General features: G+C 47.5%; 1 protein-coding gene across 2 annotated transcripts in view; it reads left to right on the plus strand.

The window, feature by feature from the left end:
- Positions 1-4,864: 4,864 nt before the first annotated feature.
- The window catches only part of GSPT1 (G1 to S phase transition 1), a 34,358-nt gene continuing 24,828 nt past the window's right edge, over positions 4,865-14,394 (plus strand). Inside the window, exon 1 of one of the 2 annotated variants that reach the window (XM_059415301.1) lies at positions 4,865-4,898. Coding sequence is in view for 1 of the 2 variants with exons in the window: in XM_059415300.1 (XP_059271283.1) it covers positions 5,211-5,577 (367 nt within the window). In the remaining variant the exon portion in view is untranslated. Of the gene's footprint in view, positions 4,899-4,925; positions 5,578-14,394 lie in introns of those variants that run through there. The other variant, XM_059415300.1, reaches the window with a different exon arrangement.

The raw sequence follows: 14,394 nt of genomic DNA on the forward strand, positions 1-14,394 counted from the left end.
CTTCCTCTCTCTGCCTGCCTCTCTGCCTACTTGTGGTCTCTGTCTGTCAAATAAATAAAAACTAAAAAAAAAAAAAAAAAAAAAAAAAATTGCAATTTCTTCTTCTAGCTGCTCTCCATTTCACATCCAATTCCACCCCACAAATCCACCTTCCATTAACTATTTAATATGTAACTATTCACGCTTTCAAACGTCTTATAACATACAAAGAGATACCTATGTCTCTTTTACTCTCAAATGTTTGCTGAGCACTTTATCCCTGCCAAGCAATGCTGTAGGCGATGAGAACACAATAGCAAATAAGACAGAGTCTTGGAATTAATTTTCCAGTAGGAGGGGATGGGCAGTAAGCACAGGAACAAATAAGAATTTCAGACTGTGGGGACACCTGGGTGGCTCAGTTGGTTGGGCAGCTGCCTTCGGCTCAGGTCATGATCCCGGCGTCCTGGGATCGAGTCCCGCATCGGGCTCCTTGCTGGGCAGGGAGCCTGCTTCTCCCTCTGCCTCTGCCTGCCATTCTGTCTGCCTGTGCTCGCCCTCTCCCCCTCTCTCTCTCTGATAAATAAATAAAATCTTAAAAAAAAAAAAGAATTTCAGACTGTGGTAAGGCATCTGAAAAAATAAAACTGGGTAGGAGGGTAGAGAGTGATGTGGGTTGGTGGAGGGTCAAGAGGGCTAGGGAAGGACTCAGCACTGAATGGCAATGAGCTGGAGAGGTGAAGATCTAGGGAAAGAGCATTCCCGGCAGCGGAAAAATCTAGGCGCTTCTAAAGAAATAGGATTGCACTAGATACACTGATCCAGTATATACCCTAAACATACAAAATACATTGCTGATGGGGATCGCCCCATCAGCACCTCGTCTGTATCACTCTTTCTGATGGCTGTGTTTTATTCCACACTGCTGTTATCCATCACCTGTTTTAGCAGAATTTCCATGTTGATGGACATTTAGGTTGTTTCTGGTTTGGAGCTGCTGTAAAAGTGCTGGAAAGGACAGCTTTTTACACTTGCGTTCATATTACTTTTTTTTTTTTTTTTTAAGATTTTATTTATTTGACAGACAGAGATCACAAGTAGGCCGAGAGGCAGGCAGAGACAGAGGGGAAGGGAAGCAGGCTCCCTGCTGAGCAGAGAGCCGGATGGGGGCCCAATCCCAGGACCCTGGGATCATGACCTGAGCTGAAGGCAGAGGCTTTAACCCACTGAGCCACCCAAGCACCCCTGTGTTCATATTTCTACAGAAAACATTTCCAGGAGCAGCCCTGCTACCTCCGTGTTCATCTGTGTGCACACGTTTTCATCTGCTAAACCCTGGGGATGGTCACCAGTTTTCATATCAACCTCCTGCTCAGAAGCATAAAAGACAAACTTTATTATTTAGGCATGGAACCCTATGTGGGGCTTGAACTCACAACCCTGAGATCAAGACCTGAGCTGAAATCAAGAGTGAGATGCTTAACTGACTGAGCCACCCAGGCACCCCCGAAAAGCTAAGCTTTTATTGTATTTCACTTTTTAAAAAAGATTTTATTTTGTTATTTATTTGACACAGAGAGAGAGAGAGAATCACAAATAGGCAGAGAGACGGGGGGTGGGGGGAGCAGGCTCCCTGCTGAGCAGAGAGCCCAATGCAGGGCTCCATCCCAGGACCCTGAGATCATGACCTGAGCCAAAGGTAGATTCTTAACACACTGAGCCACCCAGGCGCCCCAATGCCAAGCTTTTAGATCAAAGAAGGAAAACAAAGTACCCTGTGGTAAAGTAAAAGGGGAAGGTGCTGACCTTTAATCAGGTGACCCTGATTCACTTTAAAGGCAGAACTAAGCGAGGAGAGGAAGACAGCAGAGAGCAAAAGAGAGAGCATACTAGGAATGCCAGCTGGTGGGGCTTGCATCGCAAGATGGAAATTCTCTGTCATGGTTAGGGTTAGACCTTGAATAAGCACGGCGTTGTGAAGTAAAGCGGTGGTCAAGTGAATCCTGTGTGTGAGCCACAGCACAGAGCAGGATGTCCTTGGGAAAACTCTTAAAAGTTCATAGTCCTGTGTCTCGACAGCCCTAAATAAGTATAAAAGAGCAGTATTGTTGAAAATTCCCTATTGATGCACTGATTCATCCGATGAAACATTTCGTTTTCTATGCCTGGCATGATACCAGGCATTGGGAATCTAAAGAAGATGAAAAGAAGCTGACCTCAAGTCATTAAGTCTTAGCACAACAGCAATTACCAAGAACTTCTCACTTGCCTGCTGGAGCAGGGACTCAACCCTGGAAAGTCAAGGCTTTTGAAAACCAATGGAGTGGATCCTTCCCTGAATTTCCATGATTATCCTATTCCCAGTCCCGGAAGTTAATCACATCAACCGATTTTCTAAACTGCAGGTCTCAGCAGGGTTTGTCTCTAGAATAAGACCTAAAGCACAAAGACACTGCTAATTTAATCCGATGTGAAGTCCTAACCTAAGAGCGGCCGGTCATCCAGTGCCCTACGGGTACACGATACTGGAGTACAGCATCCCAGGATAAAGCATTTAAAGGACAGTGTGGATCACTGTTTGAGTCAGTTACTTGTTTTGACATTTGTCTGTGTGCGTTTATGTGTGTGTTGACTTTTTTTTTTAAAAAAGGAGTATGTTAGGGAGTGCCAGTCTTGAGTGGGAAGGCACTTTATTTTGGACACACTGTATTTTCTTCCTGTTGTGAATATAAGATAAAAATATTTGTCTCAAAAGCAATGCAGGGGGGCGCTTGGGTAGCTCAGGGGGTTGAGCCTCTGCCTTTGGCTCAGGTCATGGTCTCAAGGTCCTGGGATCCAGCCCTGCATGGGGCTCTCTGCTCAGCAGGGAGCCTGCTCCCCCACCCCCTGCCTACTTGTGATCTCTATCTGTCAAATAAATAAATATGATCTTAAAAAAAAACAACAAAAAGCTACATGTCTTAAAAAAAAAAAACAAAAGGCAATGCAGGTCTCCCTTATATGAAGGAAGATCCTGAGTTTTTATCTTGATTGTTAGTAAGTACTATGTAAATCCGACGGCAATCACTTAATACCAACTTTAAAGTGGGACACTCTTAAGAAAGATTTAAATGGGTCTTCAGAGAACTACATTAATAGGCTGTAAGCTGAACTTTGTATTAATGGGGGATAAAAAGAAAAATCAATGTCCAGAAGTTTTCAGGGACCACTGGCCACAGATCTGAAGAAAAACTTAAAGCCAGGCTTGTTATAATGGAGGTCTCTGTTTTCTTCCCATATACATCACTTGATAGTCCGAGTGTTAAGAGTTCAAGAAAAAAGCATTCATAAAAATTGTTAGTTTAATATTAAATCCAGTTTCAAACCACTTTAGCATAGATTTGTTTTGAAAGGTACCTGACAGCTTTGTTTTTGAGGGGTCTCATTAGTGGGCTGGATCCTCTTTGAAGACAGAGGTATTTAAAATTTCAATTCGCATCTAGATCTAGAATTTGGACCATAACATACGGTTGTTAAGAAACATCTATTCTCGGGACATCTGGGTGGCTCAGTTGGTTGGGCAGCTGCCTCCGGCTCAGGTCATGATCCCAGCTTCCTCCGATTGAGTCCCACATCGGCCTTCTTGCTTGGCAGGGAGCCCGCTTCTCCCTCAGACTCTGCCTGCCACTCTGTCTGCCTGAGCTCGCGTTCTCTGTCTCTGACAAATAAATAAATAAAATCTTAAAAAAAAAAAAAAGAAACAAATATTCTCTTTGTGTGTACACCTTTACTCTGTAATTTTTAGCACGTTAGTTGCACTCTGTCTAGACTCCTTGGAGAAAAAAAGCAACAATATGTCTCCCCCACCCCACCCCCATCCTTCACCCTCCCCCCGCCGCCCCCCGCTGGGGCTCCATATGGGTGAATTGCGGGAAAACTTAACAGGGACTCAGAACAACGTTATTTTCCTACTTCATATAATCGGGTGTAGGTATTTATCTTTTGCTTCCCCCCGCCCCCACCTGCATGTTTACCTAAACTCAGCCGGGTGAGAAGCAGTCAGAAGCAGTCAATAAAGCCCTAGGGGAATACTAGAGCAAATCGCAGCGCACTTCGCCTAATGCTGCATGTAGAAGCGGGACGCACCAAAATAACCCTATTAGTTGCATACAGCTGGACCCTTCATGGAATAGGCCAATCCTCTGTTTCATTTGCAAGGCCCTTGGCCGGGAGGAGGGAGGGATGGAAAAGTTTGGGGGAAGGCTTTAAATGACTAGTCAAACAGACGGGTGAGTCATTCAAAGTTTCCAGTTAATAATCCCCTGTGCCGGGGCAGAGCCTGGGCCCGAGCGCTTTACGAGCCACACTGCAGTTGAAGTTGTACTGTCTCACGGCTTTGGGCTCTTCTACCAAATGAATACATAAAATGTAAGACGCGCAGCGCCGGCTTTGAAATGTAGGGCAAAAATGTGGCTGGGGGCGGGGAGGAGGAGGGTGGAAAGACAGAGCACAAGGTAGGGAGCCTGGCAGGCAGAGGACGCACGGGCTGGTGATGGGCAAGGAAGGGCTTCCAGGAGGGGACCGCTGTGCTTCGGACCTTAGAACTGCAGTCCGTCTCCCCTCATCCTGAGCCCAACTGGACTGCGAGGACTAGCCCGGCGATTGAAGTGTCGCGCAAGGACGCGCCCCCACCCCTGCCCCCCACCCGGTGACAGGTGGGGCCGCCGAGCGACGACTGGACCTCCTCCTCCTCCTCGCGCTGCCTGCCGGGAGCCGGAGCCGCTTCCGGTTGCTCGAGGGTTCCGAACTCCGACTCCCGTCGGCCCCCGGGAAAACCGCAGCGGGGTCGCGCGGTTGCCGCCGGAACTCGTAGTTCCATCTGCTGCTGCGCTTCACAGTCGGAAAGGGGAAGGGCAGGGCCAAGAACTACCGAGGCGAAGGTACGGGTGGCGGGGAGGGGTCAATCCGCGCCGGCGTGGGGTTGGCGCTGAGGCGGTCGGAGGTGGTTGGGGTTGGGTGGGAGGAGATCCGCTCGCACACACGAGGAGGGTTGAGCGGCTGCCGCCGTTGTCGTCGCGAGTGCGGAGTTGGGACTGGAGCCTTCGCCGCGACGACGCCGGGGATTGTGTCGCTAGCTCCCGGCCCCTCTACCTCGCCGCCTCGCCGGGTCAGCGCGGCCTGCTCCTGCCCGGCCCGTCGCCCCCGCCTCCATTTCCCGCCCTCTCTTCACCACACACACGGCCCCCCCGATCATGGATCCGGGCAGTGGCGGTGGCGGCGGCGGCGGCGGCGGGAGCAGCAGCGGCAGCAGCAGCAGCGACTCGGCGCCCGACTGCTGGGACCAGGCGGACATGGAAGCCCCCGGGCCGGGCCCGTGTGGCGGCGCCGGCGGCCCCTTGGCGGCGGCGGCGGCGACGGCGGCGACCGAGGCCCAGCGTGAGCACCTCAGTGCGGCCTTCAGCCGGCAACTCAACGTCAACGCCAAGCCCTTCGTGCCCAACGTCCACGCCGCCGAGTTCGTGCCGTCCTTCCTGCGGGGCCCGGCCCAGCAGCCGCCGCCCCCAGCTGGCGCCGCCGCCCCCAACCACGGAGCCGGCAGCGGCGCGGGAGGCCCTCCGGGTAAAGGGCCGGGACGCGCGGGGCGGCCTCTGGGCACGGGAGGAAGCCGGCCTGCGAGGGCGGGAGCAGCCGGCCTGGGCCGGGAGCCCCCTGGGGATGGGGGTGGGGTGCGGTGGGCTCGGGCGGCGCGCCCCGCGGGGCCCGGCGGCACGTGGAGCGCTGACAGCGGCGCCGGACGCGGGCAGCCCTGGGTGGGGCGGCCGGGGGCCGGGGAGGCGGCCTGCGCGGGGCGGCGGCCGCGGCGGAGGGCCCGGCGGGGCGGGAGCGGCGTGCGGGGGGACACCCGCGGGGCCTGGGGGCCGCCCTTCCCCCCCCCCGGGGAGGGGGCCGCAACCACCCACTGGAAGTGGGGACCGTATGGGACAGAGAGGGAGCCGCGGCGGGTCAGTGCCACGAGGCCTGGAAGTGAGGACAGATGGAGCCACGAGGGGGTCGGGTGGGCGTTGAGAGATCCGAGGAGTTGGTGAGGACGAATGCGCGAGTTGCCCCTTCACCTTGGGCGGAGGAGGGAGAGCCTCTCGCGGCAGTTTCTATTATTGAGGCTGTAATTGCGTTTTAAATGCCTGTGACACGGAACAGTCCTGAAGGAATCCCAAGATGCATTGCAGCCTTGCGATCCGGCAGAAACTGTTGGCCATCAATACAAAGATCTTGTTCACCCTTAGCATTTGTGGGCTTGTGAAGTTGGCCCAGTGTCAGGAAGTTAGGGTCACTCCCCCGGAACGTTGCTGGGTTAGGGAACTGCCTTGATCTCTGCGCCCTTTTCCTGAAGTGGGGGCTCGGACCTTTCTCCTTAGTGACACGTTCGGAGTTTCCTTTGCGTGAAAACCGTGTACCTTATTCAGGCCGCCTGGGGTAACTCGCTCTGGCTCTCTGTTGATGGGCCAGGAGCGAGTCTGTTCCCACACTTGAGCGTTTGTTAGGACTCCGTAGCCGTCTTGGGCCGTTCTCATCAGCGCTGGTAGGCATTCTTGCTGTGGTTTCAATTAGTCTTTAAAAATCGTGCTGTGTTCTGCTTCAGTGACGGCACGCGTTCAGGAACCGATGGGTAGGAATGTCAAGCGGGAGAGCTTTATACCTCCCAGAGACAGGTGCTTATATGAGGAGCTGCCGTCTCCGTTCCAAGAGCGGAAAGGAAGGAAAAGGTGGAATGTCCTTCCTATTATTTACCCCGGGGTACTGGGGACTGGGTCCCAGATGTTCCCAACAACTTGTGTGTGACACTGGATGGTTCATTTCTCTTTCAAGTTCTAAGTTGGTATTTCTAAGGTAGGTGAACATCCAACTTTTGCTGCGGTTTTCTCCCTAGAGGCAAAAAAGAGTCTGGAGAAATAACTTCACCGTGTATATGTGGATACACAGTTCGCATTTGGTTTTTTTTTTTTTTTTTTTTGACTGGTATTTCTTTTATTTGTATAGGCACTTGATGTTTTCTTTTTGAATAAGGAAATCCAGTTTGTTTTGTTTTGTTTCACTTAGATCAAGCCGTTTTGGCTGCCCAAGCTAAGCCAGTTCGTTATCCCTTTTATCCAGCCATTTTCTTTTTGCCCCTCCCCGCTACTTCCTTCGGAGGCTCCAGCACCGCTTGGTCTAACCTGGAACTCCGCTTCCAGCCTATGGAGCCGTCAGCTATCAAAGGACAGCCATCCCTAGAGCAGTGGTCAGGAATGATGGCAGTTGTTGAGTGGCTAGGCACTACCTCTTAGGTGGGGGGGATTGCTTTTCTCTTCCTGATAATTTGCCAGTTTCAGCTTTCCTCTTAACCCTTTCCTCTGTGACACTACTAGAAGTGGAAGTTGTAAAAGTGTGTGGGGGAGTGGTTGTTGGTAAGAAAATTCCTTACATGGTGTCAGGTTTTTCTTTTTTTATCAGAAACCTATTTTGGTGTTACTTTATCAGGTGCTTCTACAAAATGCCTGTTAATGTTAAAAAAAAAAATGCTCCTCTGTAGGATGTTGATTTAGAAAAGAATAGATTTTCTAAATTGAGGTCCAGAGTTATGTTGAATTGCATGTTCCAGCCCATTGAGGTCCATAAAATACCACCGTTAGAGCAGGGAACTGTGCTTGGAAGAAGCCGGGGAAAAGTTGGAAGTAGCACTTAGATTGAAATTCATAAAGGGGGAACCGTGAAATTTGCAGGTTTTTTTATAGTGAAGAAATAGTCAGTAGGGCAAGCATGTTTTTTTTGTTAGCCATAGCTGAAATTTGTGGTGAGTGTGTTTTGGAAACGAAATACCAGAAGAGCTCTTGAAGGTGTTTATCTAGAGGTAGAGCACCAGAATGAAGGACTTGTAGAATGGGTATGTCTAGAATGAGTATCTGTCATTTCTCTGGAAAATTCTTTACTTACCCCCCTTCCTCCTTCCCTCCCTCCATTCCTTTCTTCTCTCTTTTTTTGGGGGGGAAGTAGTTTCAGAGGCCCTTGAACAAGAGGAGGAAGATGCTTTTTCCCAAGGTGTCATTCAGCCTACTGGAGGGCTGCTGGTTATGCCTGTTTTAGCTGTTTTAAGCTGTCCCCTGTCAGAACTTGGACATGTGTTGACCTTGAATCCTTTGAAAATTTAATAAAGGTTTCCAAAGGAATGGTTAAGTAGAACACATTTAAGTGTAATTCTCTACAGATCCAAGTAAATTGGCTACGTGATGCTTCTTAAAGTAGAGGTCCTGAAATGAATGAAAACAAAAGACATGGGTTACTTGTACTAGAACTAACATTTCCTGTGATCGAATGTACTTGAAGTTCCACTTTGCACCCCAGTTCAGTCTTTTTGTTGTTGCTGTTGTTAAATGAGAAACAGATTTAGCAGTGGTGATCAGGGTTACTTGGTGTCTTGGTTTATTTGGGCAGCTGTAACAAAATACTCCAGACTGAGTGGCTTTTAAAGAACAGAAATTTACTGCTCACAGCTCTGGAGGCTGGAAGCCCAAGATCAGGGTCTCAGCCTGTTCTGGTGAGAGCCCTGTTCTGGATAACCAACTGCCAACTTCCTGTGTCTCAAGGCAGAAAATGGGGAGCTCTATGTGACCTTTTTTTTTATAATGAAAGATAATCCTGTTGGTGAGGGCTCCACCCTCATGACCTAGGACCTCCCAGAAGCCCCACCTAACTTTATCACATTAGGCATTAGGATTTCAGTATAGAGATTATGGAAGAGACGTATTCAGACCATACAGAGCACCTGGACTTTTGGAACAGCTGGAGCTTCTAAAATAGTAGTGTGGTGCTCTTTCCACCAGCCCACCCTCTCTCAAAACTGTGCCATTGAAAGCAGTAACACCAGCAGTCCTCGGTAGGCCCTCAGAACTGTCTCCAAGGTGTTGTACCTTAAATTTGAAACTTGAATTTTGAAGAGAAATGTTCTTATTTTGTAGTGTTTGAGTTTTGCTGAATGGCTTTTTGTGGGGGCAGGATTTCCTTTTTTTTTTTTTTTAAATTAATGATTGAGCTATAACTCACTATAGAATTTACCTTTTTTTTTTTTTTTTTAAGATTTTTATTTATTTGTCTGAGAGAGCATGCGCATGAAAGAGAGCCTGAGCACACGAGAGCATACAAGCAGGTAGAGTGGCAGGCAGAGGCAGAGTGAAGCAGGCTCCCCTGTGAGCAAGGAGCCTGATGCGGGACTCGATCCTAGGACCCTGGGATCATAACCTGAGGTGAAGGCAGCGGCTTAACCGACTGCGCCACCGGGGTGTCCGATACAGTTTTTTTTTTTTTTAAATATTTATTTGATAGAGATCACAAGTAGGCAGAGAGGCAGGCAGAGAGAGAGGAGGGAGCAGAGAGCCCGATGCGGGGCTCAATCCCAGGACCTGAGACCATGACCTGATCCAAAGGCAGGCTTTAACCCACTGAACCACCCAGGCGCCCCTGTCCCATACAGTTTACCTTTTAGAAGTACGCAGTGGTTTTAGTGTGTGTTCACAAAGTTCTGCAGCTGTCACCATTTGGTGAATGCTTGTTAATCACTCCTCTCTCAAAGGTGACCTCTTCGGAGCCACCGGAGTAGAGAAGATCCAGGATCAAGTACTGGTTTTGTCCAGAAGGGCTCTTAGACTTTATTTACATTAAACGATACCTGTGAAAACTCAGAGGTAAGTTTAGATAGATAATAGATAAAACTCTTGAGATTTGTTTCTCTTTCTGTAAGACCAGAGGCCTGCAAGAACAGTTCTGTCAAGGATTTCTCAGACTTGCATGGGACAGTAAAGAATAGAGTAAGCCTGGGTGGCTCAGTGGGTTGAGCCTCTGCCTTCAGCTCAGGTCATGATCTCAGGGTCCTGGGATCAAGCACCGCATCAGGCTCTCTGCTTGACGGGGAGCCTGATTCCCCCTCTCTCTGCCTACTTGTGATCTCTGTCAAATAAATAAGTAAAATCTGGAAAAAAAAAAAAAAAAAGAATAGAGTAAGCAGAGGAAATCAGGGGAAAGTATTGTTCCTGGAGTTTCACTTCTTTTCCTACCTCATCTTCTATTCTTCCTGGTTATTTCTTTTCCTGCCTTGACTTACTGATTATCAGTTTGAGCTATTATTTCATGATTTTACACACTGTTAGAAATTTTGATTGGGAATAAACCCTGTTTCAGGCAGGTTTTATTTAATGTAGTTACTAGTACATACCTTTTTGCATTCTTTTGCCCTTGCTTATTTTTCTTCTTTTCTGGAATGGTACTGCATGAAAAGACAGCAGTTGAAATTTATCAGGCGAGTTAGAGAAATGTAGAGAACAGATTTTAACCCTTGTTTTGCCTGCTTTTGTTCACTGGGAAGGAAATACCTTTTTTTTTTTTTTTTTTAATTTTTTTAGAGAAAGAGTGTGTGCACACAAGAGGGAGGGACGAAGGAGAGAAAGAGAGAATTCCAAGCAGATGGAGCCCCACGTAGGACTCCATCTCATATACCAGATACAACCTGAGCTGAAACAAAGAGTTGGATGCTTACCCGACTCTGCCCCCCAGGTGTCTCAGGGAGTAAAGTCTTAAAGTTTAAAATAGTATTGTCTTTCTGGTTGAAAAGAAGGGAATGAAAGACAGGTTTGATAATGTTTTGGGGCGAATTAGCAGAATTAGCGGAATGTTTTGATATGCGAATCTGTGCCTTGCTTATATATATAGTGTGTATATATATATACACACTATATATATGTATCCTTCAGAACACAGAATGCTTTGCTGGGCACTTGAATGGATGCTGCTAAGAGTTTGTGATCCCTCAAGGAGCATAGAAAGGGATGGATCAAATACCCATTTTACTCTTGTGGGAGACCCAAAGTGGTAAGAGGGCCATTACAGAGGGGGTAGAGGGTTTTCAAAGCTGAGAGGAGGAATTGCCCACAGATTCCTTATGTAAATCATTTCAGTCCTGTCACCCTAATCGTAAAACTACACATCTATTTTCTGCTAAGTGTTCTTTGTGAACACTTTCTTTAAATTGAGATCTGATTTATATACACAGTCCACCCTTGTGTTCTCTATTTTACTAAGCTTGCTAGGAATTTGCTGGAGTAGAGCATTGGTTCTCTCTTTTTGTTACTTGAAGCACAGTTGGCCCACAGTGTCAGTTTCAGGTGGACAGTGTAGTGGTTCCTCCCAGCACAAGTAGAGCTCCCGTCTGTCTGTGCCCCTGTACCCTGCTGTGCCTCGGGTCCCCATGAGCATTGCTGGCTTTTCTTTTTACATTGCTTGTTGTCTCTTTTGTATGAGCAGCAGTGAGTTAGTGCAGTCCTGGTGGTGTATCTGTTGGGCCTGTTAATTTAGGATTGCATCATTCTCTTCACAGTTCTTAAAATCTTTGGGAAGCAAGAATTTGGCCAAGAAGTTGAAGATTCTTTTTTTTTTTTTTTTAAGATTTTATTTATTTATTCGACAGACACACAGCAAGGGAGGGAACACAAACAGGGGGAATGGGAGAGGGGAAGCGGGCTTCTCGCCAAGCAGGGAGCCCTATGGGGAACTTGATCCTAGGACCCTGGAATCATGATCCAGGGTCCAAAGGCAGACTTAACCGATTGAGCCACCCAGGCACCCCTAATTCTTGATTGTTCTGAGAACAGTCGTTGTTCTGCAATCGTTGATTCATACAAGGTGTGAATCCTTGTTTTCAGTAGATTTTAACAAAACATGGCTGGCCTGTAGATGTGTTTGGTTTTTTCATAAGTGGCTTTGTTTTGAGGAAAGCTGATTGTGTCTTACTCCAAGTTGAACCAGATTCCCAGCATAATTCTAGTTCCCAGGTGAGAGAAACATTCAGTAAGGTTTTTCTGAGCATCTGTTATTAGCCTGGCCTGAGAGTGGTGACACAAATTCCAGACCCCCTTCCGATTAGGTAATGGTAGCTCACTTCGCTTGAAACAAACAAAAAGTGTGTCCTTGTGCATGTCCTTGGGGCAGTTTCCTGATTGACCATTTCTGCAGAACTCCAGTGTGTTCCATACTGCTAAGCGTTCTGTCTACATCTCCTTTGGGGGTTGATTTTGGTCACATACACGTGTTTTTTCTGTTCTCTTTGTACCTTATTGGGGTAGCCTGAAATGGTTTCGGTTGATACATTTTAGGTATACCTTAAATTGTTTTTGACTTAGGTGGGATATAAACCATAGATGAATATTGTAGGGTTGTTTGAAGAATCCAGTGTGACTTAACTCTACAGAAAGCCTGATCAGGTTGGTACGTAGCATTGTGTAAGTGATTGAGTAAGTAGGGTTTTGGAAGGTGAGGGCTAGGAGTGACCCCAGCAGTAATAAAATGGCTCATTTTGGATAAAGAAACTGAAGCCTAGAGATGCTAAGTGAAGGCCTAAGGTCACTTAAAGCTTTAATGCCATGGTTAATTCTAGAATCCACATTTGCCAGCTGCTTGTTCAGTGCTCTCTGCACACATCACTGTTTAATAATGGGAAGGAGGGTATGCCTAGAGCTAATACTCCAAACAGCGAGGGTCTTCTCACTCAGAAATTTGCCTTTCTTGTATTTCATTCTTTTTTTTTTTTTTAATATTATACTTACTTATTTGTCAGAGAGAGAGAGAGCGAGCACAGACAGAGTGGCAGGCAGAGTCAGAGGGAGAGGCAGGCTCCCTGCGGAGCAAGGAGCCGGATGTGGGACTCGATCCCAGGACGCTGGGATCATGACCTGAGCCGAAGGCAGCGGCTTAACCAACTGAGCCACCCAGGCGTCCCTTGTATTTCATTCTTAAATTTTTGTTATTACTATGGGACTTTTAACTGCTTGTTGTAATCATAAATGTACTGAGCAGTTAACACTTGCTTAATGTGGAATCTTCACCACACTGTAGGTACTGTTAACACATTTTACAGATTAGAAAATTAAGGCTCAGAGAAGCTAAGGAAATTAGCAAGGTGACATCCATGACTGAACGGAGGAGCTACGATTAGAATCTAGGTCTGATTTCAAAGCTATTCTCGTAATGGTTACTCTGCTAGCCCTTTCCTGGTGATTTGATATTAAAAGATCTTTTTGGCCGAGATGCTTTTTTCAGAAAAGGAGCCCGAGTGTGTGGGCTATGCCACTGTCTCCGTGTTCTGTCTCAGTGGGAGCCAACTAACATTCTCAGAAGGAGACAGTGCTCTAAAGTAATACTTAGAAATTGCGTCTTCGTGCGTCTTAGGAAACGATGACGTAAAATCATTAAAACAGCTGTGTTCCCTACTGTGACATCATGCCTTTTATTTTTAGAGTGTTAGGTAATTAGAGCAAAACCATGGGCCTTTGTACGTGTTCTTGTGGGCTCTTTCTGATGTCTGCCTTTACTGTTCTCTGATTTTGTTTGTGGGAGAAAAACACCTCAGCGTGCAGTTTTGGTGAGACTGCGTGGTCACGTGAGCTCCAGAGAAGGGTTCCTTCCTTACCACGCTGTACTTGTGCATCTCTTGGATATTGTTTCTCTAACCCCGTGTTAAAAAGTTGGCACATGGCATTTACTCTCACATTTACTCTCTTGAGCCCTGACAGGAACGTAGTAAACGTAAGACTGCTAAGAAAACTGAACCAAGGGGCATCTGGGTGGCTCAGTGGGTTAAGCCTCTTTCTTCAGCTCAGGTCATGATCTCAGGGTCCTGGGATCGAGCCCTGTGTCAGGCTCTCTGCTCAGCGCGAGCCTGCTTCTCTCACTCTGCCTGCCTCTCTGCCTGCTTGTGATCTCTACCTGTCAAATAAATAAATAAAATCTTAAAAAAAAAAAAAAAGAAAAGAAAACTGAACCAATAAGACCACGAGGAACTAACCCTGCAAAAACAAAAAGAAAGCGGAAAAAAATTCAGTAAAATCAATTGTGTGTTTCTTTTCTGTGGTACATGTGCTGGGCCAGCCTGTGGGGACTACAGGAGTAGAGAAAAAAGTCTCCGTATTTCAGAAAACCGCCATCGTTCTGGAAGTCTGTGATCTCCTGGGGAACCAGAACGAAGATCTTTGTGTGTGCACCTATGCACCTATAATTGAAGGGAGGGTCCTGTCCTAGAGGAGTTCTGAGGAGGGATCCTTAGCCTTCAGATAGTGGGCCGGGCCTGGAGTGTGATGAAAGTGGAGCGTCGGGTGTGGCCGGTTCTCACAATGGAGGAAGCTGTGTGAGAGCAGCTAGAGCTGTGCACTTGTGGATCTTTTTTTTTTTTTTTTTTTAAGATTTTATTTATTTATTTGACAGAAATGACAAGTAGGCAGAGAGAGGAGGAAGCAGGCTCCCTGCTGAGCAGAGAGCCCGATGTGGGGCTCGATCCCAGAACCCTGAGATCATGACCTGAGCTGAAGGCAGAGGCTTGAACCCGCTGAGCCTCTACTTGTGGCTCTTTAATTAATTGAA

The sequence above is a fragment of the Mustela nigripes genome, chromosome 11 (assembly GCF_022355385.1).
Source record: "Mustela nigripes isolate SB6536 chromosome 11, MUSNIG.SB6536, whole genome shotgun sequence".
Classification (NCBI taxonomy): Eukaryota; Metazoa; Chordata; class Mammalia; order Carnivora; family Mustelidae; genus Mustela; species Mustela nigripes.